General features: G+C 36.5%; 1 protein-coding gene across 1 annotated transcript; it reads left to right on the top strand.

Annotated features, from left to right (window-relative positions):
• The first annotated feature begins 8423 nt into the window (after positions 1-8423).
• Positions 8424-10071, top strand: LOC131684334 (phospholipase A2 inhibitor beta-like). The gene has a single exon (XM_058967118.1). It carries the CDS (start codon positions 8457-8459, stop codon positions 9630-9632), a length of 1176 nt encoding a protein of 391 aa, XP_058823101.1. The 5' UTR covers positions 8424-8456; the 3' UTR covers positions 9633-10071.
• The last annotated feature ends 8807 nt before the right edge of the window (positions 10072-18878 follow it).

The raw sequence follows: 18878 nt of genomic DNA, 5'->3' as shown, positions 1-18878 counted from the left end.
ATAATGGAAACAATTATATTTATTAACAGTGATCGATTTTACCCTGGGGAGGGATTATTATTGAATTATAGTTCCTGGCTATATTATTATGCTGAAGCTAAAAGTACTGTTTCGTTATTTTAACAACATATCACGAACTGCAACAAACAAAAACCTTACCGTTAGCTATTTCGAAGCGTGCCTTCAATTTAATTAATATGTATTTTACACGCTTTAATGTGCATACTGTGTTGGACGTTTATTCGTTTAATTTACGTTTTCGTGCTTTACCCAGCTGCCATCTATGTTTGAACGTGCGCTTCTTTTAGAAATTACATGTATAATTAGCATGAGTAGGGAAAATGACGATCAGTTGAAAAATATTGCTATAAAATGTTTGAAGATGATAATAGGGCCAGCGACTGCATTTTAACAGTCCTACTGCTAACCACAAAGTGCACATGCGGTCCTGCTATAGATTATTATAGATAAGTGTGCGTAATGTGAAATGATGTTGAATTAGGAGCGTCTTACTTCATATGACATTTTGAATACAAAAGCCCGAAATAAAACAACAAGAACTTGTTTCATATAATACATCTCAAATTCATATTTCACTCACTAGAATAAAGATGTTTTTTCTGGTATAGTTTAAAAGTGATCTCTCTGAGATGAAGCTTTGTATTTCAAAAAATAATTAGCAGACCGATTTAGCCCTTAGTTAGACACGAAATCTAGAAACGGGTTTTACGACCTGTTGACGTAGAACTACACTTCTATGTACAGAATATGTTGATTATAACATTAATTTACTAATTAATTAACTTACTACTTCGGGTTTTCCAAAAAATTAATGCCAATGAAACGCACATTGATCTTATCTGTTTTTATATATACCTAGATGGAATAAGAATGCGTGCGTACAGAACGTTTAACCCTGTATAAGGCTGTGGCAACTATATTGCCACCTTTCCGTTTAGTTCATAACGCAGTTAGAAGAAATAACCCATACAATGCGCAACCGTGCTTAAGATTCGCGTATACCTATATTAGATTACATTGAGGGCCAATAGAAGTATCAATAAAATCAGACACCATTTGACTGAAAATAAACTGAATTGAACCTGACTGAATATAAATAGGACACATCATTTTAAACTACAGCTTTGAAAGGGTAGGCTTACGGTAAAAATCGAGCTAACTAGGGCTCAAAATTTTCGATACGTACAAGCCAAACAGCCGTGATTTAATTTAACCTAAAACGCAGTTAACGGATGTAAAACCATTCACTTAAATACGTGCGAATGTTTCAAGGTGTGCCCCAAAGCTGAAAACACTCGGCTGAAATGCTTTTCACTTTTGAGACAGTCGGCTTGTTAGATATACCATATCGTTGAACAGTTGAGACACTTGAATTTGTTAGATGTACAATATCGAAAACAAAAACGTGGTTCTACATTAAAATGATACACACTTCCTTTTGCATTGTTTTTCACAGATTTTCATTAGTTCGTTATTTCGATCTGTTTCCCTGTGTAAACATATGATTTTCAATAAAATTCGTTTGAAATGTTGAAAACAAAGGTGTTTAAACTGTTGTCAAAATCGGACTATAGTGTTAAAGTAGTAGATACAAAAAAAAAGTACATAAAATATGAAACAGGTATTTCTCCAACGGAAAAATTAGATTTAAAAATTATTGATCTTCGGAGTGATGTTCATGAAACTAATCTATTTGCCATTAAGTGTTATAAAATCCCCAATTATAATCGATTATTTTTCTAGTCAAGAGGCTCAAAACAAAATATAAATATATAAAAAATTTGAGGAAAATCTGACAATATCGAACTAGAAAAAAAAACCTTCCATTCAATGCGGTTTGTCCGACAAATGCGACAACCTAAAAATCTTCGCCTTTATGGTTGTGAGACTCACTTTGAATAATTGTGAATCAGGAAAAAATCTGTATAAAATTACCGGCTTGGGTTCCCCGACAACGATAACACGATCTGTTGTTTCGTTGTACACATGCTCAATAAAAGTTAATCAATATTACGAAGCTGTTTTGCATAGTAGCAGCATAGCAATCACGTTTCGTCTTGTGCTTCCCACAAGCTGCCATCTGAAAAGGCTCTAGCAAAAAGTTTTATGTTTGCGGAAAATGGAAAATTGATTGCACTGCTAAAGCTGTTTTTTATAGGCATCATCGGGATGATAGGACGTATTTTTTGCTCTGTTATTCGAGAGCACGTGCAAACAGTGGTTTATTTTCCCCCATCAAACTTCCAAAAAAGGATCATTGAGCATAGTTTGTAAATTGTAAACGAGCAAGCTGGCTGATCAGAATTCAAATCTCATTGAACTGTAGACTAATGTCAGGTAGAATTTGCTGGAAATCATGCTTTAATCCTAGTGGTGCAATCGTGCTTTTCTCGTTCATGAACGTTAGGATTCTATGCTTGGTTATGTGGAGCAAAATACATTTGAAAAATGGATTTTACAATATGATTTTACTAGGGTGACAGTTATTTTTGCAATGTTGGAATTTTGTTCATCGACCGTCATCAGGGCATAAACATGTTGGGAAAATTTGATCAACATTATAAGAAGAAGGATTAAATCGGGGCCATGTAGTCAAAGTTCAAGGACATAAAATGGGTCTGAGAATTGAGTTCGACAAGCCTCTCGAAGTTTTCCACACTAATGGCTTCAAGATATCGGATCGAATGAGCAATCGGTATGAAAGTTCCTAAAACCGATTTTTAGCGGGAGCTCGCCCGACTACACTTCAAGACTTATCGTAAATAAAAATAATATAAAAAAGTATAAAAAGGGGCTTAAACATGAGCCCAGGGGGAAGACTCATGTAGCAAATTCAAAATGTCAATACATCACCATGCGAAAAATGCATGTGCTTTCCCGACAACGAGTATAGCAAAAAGTAGGCAAAAGACCATAGTAGTGCAGCTTCTCTAATAGAATATTGACAGAAACTGAACTAAAAGCTTCCTTAATGTCCAAGAAAACTGATGCCATCTGCTCTTTGCAAACATTTGAATTTCTGTTAAGAGCAACGCAAGGCAATCGTTCGTCCCTTTGCCTTTGCGAAAGTCAAATTGTGTATCTGACAGTAAGCCATTTGTTTCGACCCAATTGTTAGGGTGAAACAAGATCTTTTTCTCGAATAACTTCCAATACAGCATAGTACTGCAATTGACCGATACGAGTTGTGGTCGGAGGAAGGTTTTCCTGGTTTTTGGATGGCGATGACACTCACTTGTCTCCAATTATGTGGGACAATGTTACCCTCACGAAACTTGTTTAACAAATTCAACAAGCGTCTCTTGCCAGAGTCTGGCAAAATTTTCAACAAGTTGAATTTGATTTTGTCTGGACGGCGGCTTTTTTGTTACATGATTAGGAGAGTAAGTGAGAACTCCAGCATCAAAAACCTGATCCGGTGACGGATCCAGGAGAAGGGTTCGGGGGTTTCGGAGGAAAGTTTATTCTGAAGGCACCAGGAAATTTTTTTTCGGGAGAAAGTCTGATGGTTGTGGACCTGATGGGGGAAGGCTGGTGTGTGATGTGTAAGTGGAGGGGGATACTACCCCTCACCGCATAACCCTAACTACGCTCCTGTCAAAATACACAAAAACCTATATTAAAAAAAAATTGACCGGGATTAGGTTGACGACGTTCAGAGTGATTGCATAACCTTTCTAAAGGAGCAAGGGAAAAATGTGATTTTACTGTGTCGCCGCACTCTTCAACCCGTAACTCCGGAACCGGAAGTCGGAATTGAATGAAATTCAATAGCAACCCATCTTTCATTAAAGACTAAGTTTGAGAAAATCGGTTCGTCCATCTCCGAGTAACCGATGTGCATTTGTTGGTCACATGCATACATACATACACACATACGCACACACACGGACATTTGAGGAATTCGACGAACTGAGTCGAATGACATATGACACACGGCCGGGATAGGGTTGGCGATGTTCAAAGTGATTGCATAACCTTTCTATAGGAGGAAGGCAAAAAGGTGTTTCGTTCGCGGTAACAAGAGGAGACGCGGCGCGGTAGATTTTCAGTGTCGGTTCGGAATCCTGGCGAAATTGAATATCCCACGGCTTGAACATTCCACGCTCTCGTTAGTAATGTTACGGTTTCACATACGTCGCCCCAAAGAGTGCTCATAGATGTTTCCCTTGTTAGTCTGTCAACGAACCGGCGTCAGTAGCTACATTTTTTTGTTTTTATCAAACTCTTTATTTGCGTTTCTAACGTCGCTTACTGTCTATAGCTAGCGTAGTTCTGGAAGGCCTTATCCGAGACAGCCTTCCCCAGGTATAATTTTGAGCACTGGTTGTCCCACCAAGGATTAGGAGAACGTTTTAGGGTGTTCGCGCCGGGTACTGGTCTAGTCTGAGCTTGATTCGCGCGGTCGAGAATCAAGCCAGCCAAGAAACCTGTATTCTTTCTCCGGAGGAACTTCTTGAGTAGAATCCATTTTGTCGCATATTGCAGCAGCACTTCAAATCAATGTTTTATGTGAAACGAAATATTGATTGATCCCGATGACTTTGATCTGTTGTTGATTGAGATTACAATAGGTAGATGGTCACTATCGTGAGGCACACATATTGCCTTCCACGTGCAATCTAACCGCATCGATGTCGAGCAGAGGGACAATTCTAAGGCATTCGAGCACACTGGTGGAGCAGGCATCTATTATATTGAAGCCGTGTTTGAAATTATCTAATTGAAGTTATCGCAAAAATCGTGAATTATGGAAGACTGGTTATCATCATAGAGGCAACTCTGTGAGAGTTGTAGTCTTCTAAAAAAGTCGCGGTGCAGACAGGGATTCTATGAGAGAACATTAAAGTTTCTTTGAGGTTGCTAACGTAGCTTTCTTTTACATTTCTACGAAAGAATGCTTGGAAGGTCTCGCAAGGGAACGTTTTAGACTATCACCGCGTAGTTTGGACGTGCGACATACCGAGATATCATGCAGACTCTCTGCACAGTAAGGACACTTTTCAGCATTCTTGCTTCCCGAATTAACCACGTGATTCTCACCGCACTTTCCACAGTGTACCTTATTGCTGTAATAGGTGGCTGTGTGGCCCAATTGTTCACAATTAGAGTAATTCATGACCCATGGTACAAAAAGACGAACAGGCAAGATGATATACCTCGGTATAGCGGTACCAGCGAACGTCATTCGATAAGAGTTTGATTGAGACTACCCGATCAGAATGAAATAACAAGATTATAACAGAACACAATTTTTGTAACACATTGTGTTATAAATTAGGCCTCGTTAGTAGTTAAAATAACAGAAATTTATAACAAGTAACAATGCGAGATATAGTTTTGAAATATTTCTGTTGCGTGTTTCTGATCGGGTATATTTCCATTCTACCTTCCGCGATTAATACTGAATTCAAGCGTATGCAATCCAGCATTTTACCGGCGCAAAAAAGCGGTCTCTAAAACACTCAATCTCGTATTGCATCAAATCCTCGCATATCAAACTCTTATCGTTGACAACACCTTCAATTTCTACCCTTACCGCTGGAATATATACATTATAGTCTCGCGTAAAGTGATCAGAGTAAGCAATATCGTTTGCCTACTTTGATCTGGCTTCTTCTGCAAAAGATCGAGCGGCTTAGTGCTCCATCAAATTTTACAGGGTAGGTTAAATCATATCTCGTAGATCGTTCTCTGTATGTGAAATTAGGAAGTAACGTGTCATATAGCTTCATCAACTTGTCGGGTGTACCTCAAGGGAACAATCTCGGACCGTAGCTTTTCTCTTTATTCTTCAATGACGCCTTTTATGTTATACCCCCAGGGTGTACACTTATATGGTGTACATTCAGAAACCATTACTCTCACGTTATAGCACAGGCAAATAGAAACCTTGGCTTTATAATAAGAATCGCCGAGTTCACTGATCCATATTGTCTGCGGGCAGTGTATTTTTCACTTGTTCGGTCTGTCCTGGAAACTTCCGCAACCATTTGGTCTAACAGAATTGAAGCAGTACAAGCAAGATTCCTCCGCTTTGCTCTTAGAGCTTTACCGTGGCGTAACCCAACAGAGCTACCACCATACATCGATCGCTGTCATCTGCTCGATATGGAAATTCTGGCAAAAAGGCGAAATACATTCAGAGCGGTATTTGTTGGGATAATATTGGCTGGCCAAATGGATGCCCCAGATATTCTCTCACAAATCAACATCAACGTACCCCCCAGAAACCTTAGATCACGTAGCTTTTTAAGACTCGACTTTCAGCGCACCGAGTATGGCCAGAACGAACCCATAAGGGAGATGTATAATGTTTTCAATACTGTGTATGACCATTTCGGTTTTTATGTTTCTAGTGAAGTTTTCTAGAATAGACTTAAAAGATTGACTTAGCTTATAAGATTATGTTAAAATATTTCTGTAATGTTATTGTAATGCTGTGTAACTTGTATGTAATTTTGTTAATCTGTAATGTGAGATCATTGTAGATATTGAAAAAACATACGAAAAGATTATGGGTTTTTACGCGCATTCGAGGTCTGCTTCTGAAGTGAACCTTGAATGGGCTTTTCCCCTACAATAACAACAATAAACTCTGACCTTGTTCGAACAGACCACCCAAACTGTTCAAGCGTTACGGTACGAATGAGTCGATATGTGTGATTAGTTAAAGACAGAAATGGTTTTTAGTTAATGTATGAATGAATAATAAAAATCTACAAGAGGTAACCCCATGGGGTTGCACGAGCTGTAGACGTAGGACTATACTACTTATCGTAAAATATTTATTTTCTTAGTACATTTATAGTAATAATAAATCAAACATATTTCTTGCGTATGGTTTAATCACAACCAATCAACATCGAATAATACATTTTGAACCAAACCTTCTTGGTTATCAGGTCATTTCATTTGTAGCAGGTGATCGAATCCGATTAAACTTATTTAAGAAGATCTGAAGAAAGAAGACAGAAAACTGTGACCGAACTAATATCTGGAACTAAATCTTTATAGCATAAGAGTAGCTTGTAAAAACTTTTCGATTGTGTGTGGTAAAAAATCCGGACCAGTGAAGAAAAATCAAATTTTAGACAATATAATCACATTTCATGTATAGACCAAGCATTCTAGTTATATTTTCCCATTATTGTAACTTTCCTAAAGTACGCATACAAATATAGCGAATACAGTGGTCAAAATCATATATCGAAACTATAAATATACAAGAATCGATAATGAATCAATGAATTGATCGAACGTAACTAATAAACTTTCGTTGTGCAATTTAGTAACAAATTAGATCCACCTACCTACACATTCGCCTCAAACATTAAACCCAAGCGCACAAAGCTGAGTAGAGCGAAAGAGACAACTAATACCACGACACTATGTTAACCGTGTTTGCAAATGGAGCTCGCATGCACAAACTATTTTGTGTACGAATAATTATATATAAAAGTGTGCTGGAAACGAGCACAACACAAACGATAGCATAGTGTTTGAACAGACAAGCTCATTCGCATTCACTGTGTAGCGTACCTCCACAAACAGTGTAATGGACTTCTAACTCAGCTACATTGGCTGTGAAAACACACAGCGCAGTGATCTGCTTCGCCTGCCGTTCAACAGGCAACTGAGCTGGTTCGGCGAAATCCGTCCGTTTAAATAGTCGATGATGACGTCATTCATAGAAGCGTAGCGCGCTAGGTACACAAATCTGTCGTGCTGGACTAGGGAAGCGCTATCTCCTGTGTAAATGCGCGACATTTTGACTAGGTTGTTCATTATTTGAATTTTTAATGCCATGATATCAAAAATCTTTGGGTTTATCTATTGGAATCAATTCTTAGAAGTATTTCGGGGCGATATGCGCAAAAAAAATTGAAAATTTATCGTGAGATGGCTGAATTATATGCGTTTAAAATTGGACCACTTTTCGTTACATACCATTTTTGTAGAATTTGCAACGTGCACCCCTATATAGAAAACAAAGACGTAGTTCTACGTCAAAAATAACAAGGCAAGATAAAATACTATCTATTCTTTATTAAATTTAAAAGTAATATCACCGATTAACAGACATAGCACTCAAAAGGTTTTTAATCGCAGAGTAGAATGAAATAGAGTTTTACAGTCAGATATCCCTTTATCGCCATATAAATTAGCTTTCCGGCAATCGTGTCATTAACTACATTTAGGCAACCTCCTGATGCTCCAAAACGATCTCAACTGAATTTCAAAATGATGTGCATTCAGCGCACTACAATACTTCTGGAGGGTTGAACCAACCACTCAACATCACTAAAGCAGGGAATAAAAAAACAAAATTTTGGAATCATTGCAGAATTTGTTTCAATTTCTCAAATCCATCACATCTAATACAAAACACTCACCACATGTTGTATCTTCTCTCTTTTCAGAAAATTCTAAAAATGTCCAACCTACTTAATGTTGTTTTCCTCCTGCTTGCACTGGTAACGTTTTCAGCCGCTAATGATTGCGGGGAAAAATTTCGTGGAAAATGCAGTTGCGGTACGCAAATGTACAACTACCAGACGCGCTACGTTGTCAATTGCACCAATGAAGGCTTTCGAGATACGGCCGTACTGGAGTATCTGCCGAAGCAGACAGAGGTTGTTATCTTTTCCGGAAACTACATCGAAGAGCTGCCTTGGAACGTTTTCGGTGCCATCAATGATCTCGCGAATCTTACCATCGTCGATATGAGCAACAATCACATACGTGAGATCCGTGGAAAAACGTATCATCACGTACCGAACGTTAAACGGTTAATTCTAAACCATAACAATTTGAGCATTTCCCGGTACGACGATGACGAGTATAATCACCACCATCCGAGAGTGTTTTCGAACTTTATCAATCTAATGGAACTGCATTTGACGAATGCTTTTTCCGATAACACATCAGCGGAGCTTTCGGCGGATCTGCATGATATCTTCGTTAGCAGTAACCTAACCAAATTAGTGAAACTCCATCTCGAACAGAATGAGATATCCAGATTCAACGATAAACGCGTGTTTTGTGATTTGCCAGCATTGTTGGATCTGCATCTTGGAGACAACCTGCTTACAGCGATCAATTTCAACATCACCTGTTTGAGTAGACTTCGTTTCCTAGATCTAGAACGTAACAAATTCGAAGATCTGCGACCACATGATTTGAATATGTTGGATTCACTTCAAACACTTCCCGACCGATCAGTCAATCTGATGGTCGACTTCACATTCAACCCGTTCAACTGTAACTGCACTTTAAACCCACTGTACGAGTGGATGCGCAAAACGAACGTGACCGTACGGAATCGTGAAAATCTCATGTGTTTCCGTAACAAGAAGCATCAGGAACCTATTCTGTCGCTTAATATGAAAAAATGCCAGAAGGCACGATCGGGAAAGCGGGATCACACCGTCACACTGGTGTTTGTATTGATCTGTCTCAGTTGTATTCTAGCAGGGCTCGTTGGTTCATTGATCTACATGAGCAAAGACAAACTGAAGACTCTGCTCAGTCCGATGGTGGATCACGTTTCCAAGAAAGTGCAGTATACGACTATCAAGGATGAGGAAGCTCCCGAACAGTATGTATGATGCAGCGTAACGATCAGGCAGGGAAGGTGTGCGCCGCGTGTGGAGTGTGTGTAAGCAGCGCATGAACAGAAAGACAGTGATCGAGGTGGAACCACGAAAAAGGATCTAATCATATCTAAGTGTAGCTAAGCTTAAGCCAAGTAATGTAAATAAAAGAAAGAGAATTTTAACTTTACACTATTTAAGCGAATTCAAATGAGCTACTAATGCAACTAACGCTAAAAGCAGGATTAATTAATTCAAAAGACATCGTTACTTAAAATGACCTTAGGTTCCCTAGAATAGGATAAATGTTTTATCTTAATTTTTTGTTAAGAGTAGTGTCTAGCAATACGATAGTAATATTTCCAAAATAGTAGATAAATTAAGGAGACGAATGGATTGATTAACCGAATAAATTTTTCAGGTTCTTTAATGCGCGCTAACATAATTGTTTGAAAGAAATCAGATAAAATATTTTATAGGTACTTTTCTGCAGCTATATGAAAGTATTTCAATGTTTTCAAGATTTTACGACACATAACAGCTACCATTTTTGTATCATCATTTCATTTGATTATATTTTTATATGTTATATGCCTTATATAATATATTGATAGAGCAAAAAGTCCTATTTCAATTCAAGGCTTATGAGCATCCATTGGTTCAACGATGAAAAACAAATCACTCTCAACAGTTTGCCAACTAACTACCCTGGAGGTGCTCCCAGGCTGTCGGTGTCGGGCCTTTCGTCAAACTTCTTTCAGTAGGATAAATTTTGTTGGCATTCAAAACTTTTATTAATTAATAATTCTCTTCATTGAGCACACGTACACACGGTCGCTCTATTCTATGCTCTGTACACACGTACAGCCAATAGAGAAGACAACCCTTAGCCCGAGCCATAAATTTTGATTCCGGAACATGCTCGGGGTGTACTAAGGCAGCAAGCAAGGTATATTATCTGGCTAAATTTATGCCAACGATGAGCAACGGATGTCGGTTAGGTAAGGCGCAATCCCAAACGTTACGTTGTCTATATCGATTTAGTGCCTCTGCTTGTTATGCCACCGAGTCCACTACAGTTAAAATTGTATTAACCGTTTTAAGGTGCTAAATGGAGAAAGTTTCTTCGAAAGTTTATCGGGACGGTCCCATCCCGCATACTTGATAAAGGAAGTTCCTGTAGTTAAGTCAAAGTTTGAGTGTGATGAAATTCATTCGGCATTTAATGAAGAAACAGGGTTTGTGTCAGTTCAGACGTGCAAGGTTTATCGGAATAAAATTTAACTTTACACAAAAAATATCAGGCTTATTCTGCATTGCGATGGAATGATTTTTCGAACAAATGTGATTCGATCGAGTCGGACCCCCTTTTAATTCTGCTGTCGTTATTGAGAATGTAAATCATATTCGTTCGAAAAGGCGACCCGTCGTAATGCAAAATAAGACAATATACATATAACGTAATTGTAATTACAGTGTAGTGCGTTGCAAATAATGAGAGAGTTATAAAGGTGTGAAAGTTACACCATGCTAAGAAAAAAATCGGTTTGAATTGATTTCTCAACAGCTTGGAGAGATATTGTAAGCTGTTGGGAACGGATGATCTTTTCCCTTTTTTTTCAAAGAAATGTATAGAATTCGCTCAAACTTCCAAGATTTTTTTTGAGGCCCGGAGGGCCAAATCTTATATTCCAATCGACTCAGCTCGACGATTTGGGACAATGTCTGTGTCTGTATATAGGGGAGTCCAGGACAAATGAAAGAAACGCTTACGTTTATTTCATTTGTCTCCTTCTCAAAGGCTGCTTTTATTGGGGAATCGGCCAAAATCTGAGTCGATCCGCGTTTGCGACCTTGGCCCTTCTTCGAATCAGTTTTTGCACTCGTCTAGAGGATAGTCTGACGTCTTCAGGCAGGCTTACATCTGCAGCGGATTCTATGCTGATAGACGAGATTTGTTCGGGGTTGGGTTGATCTGTTACAAATCTTGCCAGGAAATCTTCAGAAGGAAAAATTCAGGGTTGAAAGGGCAATATTGGAATCATCTGTTTTTATGAATAATTTCCAATCTTTAATGGTAGGTACTTATCTATTCTTTCTTTTCGTCAACAATTTTAATTTATTGTTATTGCTTATTTCTAATGTATAATTTTACTCATTATTATCAATATTAGCTTTTTTGTAGGAGACGAACCATTGTGACCAGTATTTAGATCTATTGAGGTGAATATCCTATTTCAGAAAAAGAAAAAGGGTCAGGGCCGGCGGAAAGCGTGGATAGTATGGGTAGTACTACCCGCTCGAAAATAACTCGAAATTTTGAACCATTTCAAAAAATTTAGATGTGCAACGCATGTATCTCGCACTACACTCATTTGAAAACATCGATGTACCATACCGATTTGCATAAACAAACGTGATTTAATGTGAATGTAATGTAAGCATGTACATTGCGAAAAGGGAAAAAAATCCTTACTAATGGACCCCTCACCCTATGCTTTCTACCCACTCGGGCGTAAAGTGTTTCGCCGCCCCTGAAGGTTGGTATTTCACGTATATGAAGGTGCACGACTGTGTTGTTGTTGTTGTTGACTAAAGTCCAAACTTTGCCCTATCGGTTCAAACAAGATGGTTTTATGTAATTTTGGTACGCTGAATTCGTTTTTGATATTAAAACATTTAAAAAATAAACATTTACTATTCATTAGGGTGTCTCAAAAATATATTTTTTTTCGAAATCCTTCTTAAAATTTGTGTATATTAATTTTCATGTGCTAAATCAGTTTTGATATTACCACTTGTAAAAAAAAGTCATTATGCATTAGAGTGGCTCAAGAATAATTATGTTGTTGTGAAAGTTCAAAAAAACGTTTAAAGAAATTTTTGTGCGCTGAATTCCTTCTTTGGTTATAAAAATAGAAATTAACTTTACTACTTATTAGAGTGGAATAATGTTTTCAATAGTAATTTTGGAATTTATCTTCCATATTGAAACGAATTGATTGACATCTCATTACGGGGCTTCAGAAATGACTATTTTGTTTCTACGGATCAATTAAGATGTGTTTGACTAATATTGAAACGTTTAATTAATTAGTAGGTTACTTGATATGGAAACTAATTTTTTTTTTCATTTTTACACAAACATTTTGAGCGTCTTAGTGGAATGTTTAATTAGATTCACTATTCAACAAGATGGTTAACGATTTTTTTTCGCAGGTGTGTTTTAAGTTACTTAGGTTGCTTATTTCTTATCTTAAATAAAAATAAATTTAAAACCATTTTTCGCGTATATGGTACATTAAAAAATGGTCCAATTTTATTTGGATAATGATGCATAACCTTTAGCTATATCAGTGCTATGCAAAGTCGGATCAAAATAGTCTCACCAAATGACTAGAACTGTGTTCACTCAATTTGACAGTTATTGCGTAAGTTATCAAGAAAAAGTTCCAAAAACATTTTATGACATATTTCAGATGACTGAAAATATTTACTGATTTAAAAAAACTACAAGGGGCAGCCCTATGGGGCTGCACGAACTGTAGACGTAGGACTATACTACTTAATGTAAAATATTTATTTTCTTAGTACTTAGTGTGTGGGAAAACACCCGGACCGGTGAAGAAAAAATCAAATTTTAGACAATATAATCACATCTCATGTATAAACAAGCTTTCTAGTTGCTCTCAAACAGATCCTAAAAGTTCAAACACCCTTGGATAACCCTAATTTTGTAGATGTGTTTCGATGCCACAGGATTGTAAAATGGTTAATATTAAGTCATGAAAATTCAATTCTTCCGTGACATTTTTTTTGCCTGCAAAATGCCCTGTGTGTATGCAAAGCTCATGATTTGTTGGGATATTAGGATGATCGGAAAATGCTTTCCAACGCTGCGCATTGCATACATACAGGACATTTTGCAAGTCACCAGAAGCTTTTCATTTTACCACCGCCACATGTTCAATTTACCCACTCGCTATAAACATGTCTCATTTTTGGACATGGTTAGAAATCAAGAATCATGTTTGAAAAAATGTGTTTATGACGAAGTATTTTTACCAGATATGTACAAAACATGTCTAACAAGAAACATATAAGGTGATTGTAATGTCTCATTCACTTATTAGTTAGAAAATAATGACTTTGCTTAACGTGTTCATTTTACCGCCCGTTCCCCTACCTACCAACACATTCACCCAAACATTGAACCCAAGCGCACAATGCAAAATGAGTCAACGCTGATGATGATGAGTAGAGCGAAAGAGACAACTAGTACCACCACGACACTATTAGCGCATTTCACCAAAATTCAACGCGGCCATTGCCGATTGAAAGGAACGGCCGCGCTTAACCCATCTGTCATAATATCGTGATTTTGCATAGCGAAAGGCTGAATGATAACACATTTTGTTCCAAAAACAGCCCTGCATTATGCAACACTTTGTGCAGGTTGATTATACCAGTTGCAAGTGGGGCCAAATTCACCAAGTTCCGTAAAATTCCTTTTAAATTACAGAATTGATAAAATTGCTGGGATGAGCTAAACTAATTAATCAAATCCTGTTTTAAAAACTGTCCTTGCGTTTAAACCAAAATGGAAGCATATTACTACCACTACATTACTTAATTTCAAGCGCAAATAGCAAATACATGTGCTAGTTAAACCAAAAATTTACTGGCAACATTACAGCGGTATTTAGAAAGCAGTTGGAGCGGTCGCCTGTTGTACGACACAGTGTAGCGTCCCTCCACAGCCAGTGTAACGGACTTCTAACTCAGCTACACTGGCTGTAAAAAACACAGCGCAGTGATCTGCTTCGCCAACTGTTCAACAGGGAACTGAGCGTTAGGGATGTCACATTGAAATCTGTGTTTCGATAAAAAAAAATCTTTTTATCATCTGTGATGACTAAAACAGGAAAAAAATCTGTGAAAATCTGTGAAATTTTCAACAAAATGCCAAAAATCTGTCATCTGTGAAAAAGAATCTGTGATCAAAAATTGTGAAAAAAATCTGTGACATTACAGAAAAATCTGTGAATATGGTAACCCTGCTGAGCGTGTCTGGCCAAGTCCGTTCTTTAAATAGTCGATGATGACGTCATTCATAGAAGCGTAGCGCGCTAGGTACACCAATCTATCGTACAGGGCTTGGGAAGCGCTATCTTCTGTGTGTTAATGTGCGATATTTTGACAAGGTTGTATATTATTTAATTTTTTAATGCTATGATATCAAAAATCTTTGGGTTTATCTGTTGGAATCTATTCTTAGAAGTATTTCGGGGCGATTTCCGCAAAAAAATTGAAAATTTATTGTGAGATGGCTGAATTATATGCGTTTAAAATTGGACCACTTTTCGTTACATACCATTTTTGTAGAATTTGCAGAGTGCACCCCCATATCGAAAACAAAGACGTAGTCCTACGTCAAAATTCTTAATACCTTTACCATCTAAAAACCATACTTCCACTCCGCTCCTTACTCTTGATCACTAGTAAAACCCTTGTAGATCATGTTCTCAATGCTATTTGAAAGTTGTGCATGTATACGTGCCATTATTCTAGCTAAAAGTGATTATTCAAATTCAATATCAGTAATAACCATTCGTCTCCATTCACAGTTTCTTTTTTTTTTTTTTCAAATTTTGACTGCTTTTCGCAAGTTTTCGCAAAACTAGCATAAGCTCATTTTAAAGAGAAAATTAAAAGCTGTCGAATGAGTATAGTGTGATTGCGGGCATTCGCGGGCGTCGTTGTTGATATCGCATTAGAAGTTCAAATTCAATAAAAATTCATGACAAACAGTTATCCAAACACTAACTATACCAACTAGTGACTTATTTTTGGCGATTTTACGATGTAATTTTATCACACGATAATTTTGGTGAAGTAATGCAATGCATAAAATAAACCGTTTCTTTGAAAAACGAAAATAACCGTATACAGATCCTGTGGTTAAATATTGCAAAAACACTTGAGTTGTGCCCTTCAAAAATCTGTCAAAAAATTATTTTACATTCAAATTACCTAAAATCTCGCAAAAATGTCTCTGATGGCTCAGCTGATACGAGAAAAATACTGGTGAGAATATCACAGAACTTAATTAACTTTAACTTTCTCTTATTATGTACTAAAGAAGACTCAATTTAGCCCTCAAAACTCTTGCGAAGTGGCCAAACAGTATAGATAAATGATTTATACACATTAAGAGAAGATCAAAATAAAATTGCATATAATTGGATAACCAACAACAGTGGTGCTAGAAAAAATTAATATTTTATCAATCGTCAAAGCATCAATTGGTTTCAGCTTAATAACATTTTTTTTCAAGCATCAGATCGTTTCGTAGCTTTAGAGACATTGTTTCTTTGTTAAATTTTCTACAAAAGCCACATAACGGTTTATTTTTAGGAAGCAATGGGCGAATCCTGGAGGAATTATTTTGTGAAAGTTTGTTTTCCCATATAAAATCCCATGTAAACTTTAAACAGTGAGCGCAAAAATATAGTTTCAGGGATCGAGCTAAGAATTTGCACAGATGTTCTAGGACCCGAATGGTACCCAAAAAGTTGCTCGAAGCTGGAATCTATTTTTCCCACCCTACTGAACAACTCGGCCAACCAGCCCCGCACAAAATTCGACAAAAACTTACCCCAATGCATGTTTTCGAGAACAATCACGATTTACAAAAACAAAAATAAGGTTACACTGGAAACCGTTATACGTAACCCCCAATGACGTAAAGTAACCCCCGATGACGGTTCCAGCCGAATTTTAATTTCGATAGAACAGAAAAGGATGATATCAGGGCATATTTTGTATTTCATTTTTCTACCTACCACCGCGCGAAATAATTGCCAAAAAAATTCAAGTTGTCTGTATGAACTTTGATGGCTTATCGACTTTAAAAAAAATAAAAACTCGTTTGGAATTTACTATTCCTGCTTAAATCTAAAATTTGTTTGTTGTATAAAAAATAGACACTACAAAGTTTCGTCAAACTAAGGTAAAGGAAAATTTTGGATTTTTGTATATTTTGTACTGAAAAATCGAACAATGTGCTCAAAAAGTATTTTATAAGTTTAGAGTAAACTCATTTCGAATTTGAATAATTATGTAGACTTTAAGTGCGATAAGTAATCTACAAAAAAATTCGAGAGGTCAGTCACCCCGGTTTACGGTCCGTAAGATTTTAAGCCTGTTTCTAATGACCCTGTCACTTCTAGTTGTCCGATCTGTATATTTCAAGTCCTTGGCACTAATCACCTTAAATCATTTAAAAAAAAATTCGTGGTGTGACACGCTTCCATAGAGAAATGTTTACAGAAAAGTGGTTATGGAAATTCACCATGATTTTTTAATTTTTTTTAATGGTAGTAATTTTAAGTCAAATAAGATAAAATTACGATTTCGATGAAAACTACTATTCACGAATTTTTCTTTTTGACTATAATATTGACATTTGAAGTTTTTGGCCCGTTTATTTTTAAAAAGCTACTACGGGTGACCTATTTGACCGATTTTAACGCACTAACTAGCAATAAAATTGTCGTTAGACACAGATTGTTCGTGATTTTTCCAATCCGGAATGTTATTATTTTGTATATTTTTTGAACAATTGTTTAAAACAAAATGAAATAAAAAGGTGTTCTGGATTGCCCATTAAAACAAAAGAGTGGATTTGTGTCAAAAATGAGTTATCTGTTCAATTGTATTCTGAATCACCACTGAATGACTAAGCACAAAAAAGATTACCGTATAGAAAATATAAAAAATTACCAAAACATGGTTGTTCTATCCTGAAGGTCCAAAAAATGTAAATCTCGAGTAGCGTTTTGCTCGACTTTTCAATAATTTTTTTTTAAAATGATGCATGCAACAACATCGACACCCTTTTAATAAATTGCTCTTCAGTCAAAATGATATCATTGACTGTGGAATATGTTTACTAAATTGTTTAGTATTCCACGCCTGTGAAACGTATACGGAATTTCGTGGAGTTCCTCTTATTTTACTGGAGAAGAATGATTTAAAAGTTCAAACAGCACCGCATCTGGATGAAACAAACAATAGACAAAACATTTAATGTTACCAAAACAAAAATATCCTTTATGTAGAAATCCCCGGATCATAACATTATGATATAAATTGCTATCACGACTTCTGTGAAACATTTTTACAAGCTTTTCTTTAAAAAAAGTTGCTGATTAATTAGGGTGAGGTGGGGCAAATCCGACCGTGTGGGTAAACCCGACCCCCCTCTATTATCGAAAATTGGAACCACTACGCAAACTAATATCAATGTTGTCGTGTAAAGCGTCGAAAATAACCGTAATGGTGGCATGACAGCGTTTTATTAATCTACATCGAGATGATAACACGACAACAAGTGCGTTTTTACAACTTTTGATTTAATTTTTATGCATAATTGACTACTGGATATTTCTGATTGTTAAAGTGATCGCAAGGTAAGTGGTAGTAGATTCTTTGACTAAATCCCTACAAAGTAGGCACTTGATGAAGTTGGTTCAATTTTTTCATATTTCTTTAAATTGCGTCGTTATGAAAAATGACACGACCTCCAAATAGTGGGGTAAATCCAACCGCTTTTTTGCTATGAAATTGTTTATTTATCAATTTAAAACGTATTTTTATAAGTTTTTTTAGCACAAAAGTTTGTAATTACAAATTAAAGACACAGGAACGAGATGAATATAGATTTCGTCGAGCAGTTACTCCGATGCAAATGGGAATATCTTTACGTGCTGCTGCTCGTGATTTTGACATTCCGAGATTGACATTTAATTCCATTTTCCTTTATTGCCTGAACATTCATTGATTTATCAATGCAAAACCATTATATTTGGGTAATATCTATACTAAATCAACCAAAAACATAGGTAGTCGAGTTTAGGGGAACATGGGGAGACGTGACCAAGCGCAAGATTCTATTTTTGGCTATGACATCTTCTATTCGGTTCTTAATTTTTTTTCAAAAATATTTTTATACTGGTTTCGATCCCTTAAGATAATTTCAAAAGTTTGGAATGAAAAATCCTTTCCTTATAGAAAATATTCCGTAATTAATAAATTTGCATTAAATGATGTATTTTTTATCAAACTTTGTATGGACATATCTACTCGACTACTAATTACTATTAATGTACTAATATACCATCTTAATCCTTGTAAAGCAGTGAAATGATTTTACATAAATTGGAACACTGGAATAGTTATCACTAGAATTTGCATGAC

Source organism: Topomyia yanbarensis, chromosome 2 (assembly GCF_030247195.1).
Source record: "Topomyia yanbarensis strain Yona2022 chromosome 2, ASM3024719v1, whole genome shotgun sequence".
NCBI classification, from domain to species: domain Eukaryota; kingdom Metazoa; phylum Arthropoda; class Insecta; order Diptera; family Culicidae; genus Topomyia; species Topomyia yanbarensis.
Note: the sequence above shows the minus strand (reverse complement) of the source record. Positions and strands in the feature narration are given on the sequence as shown.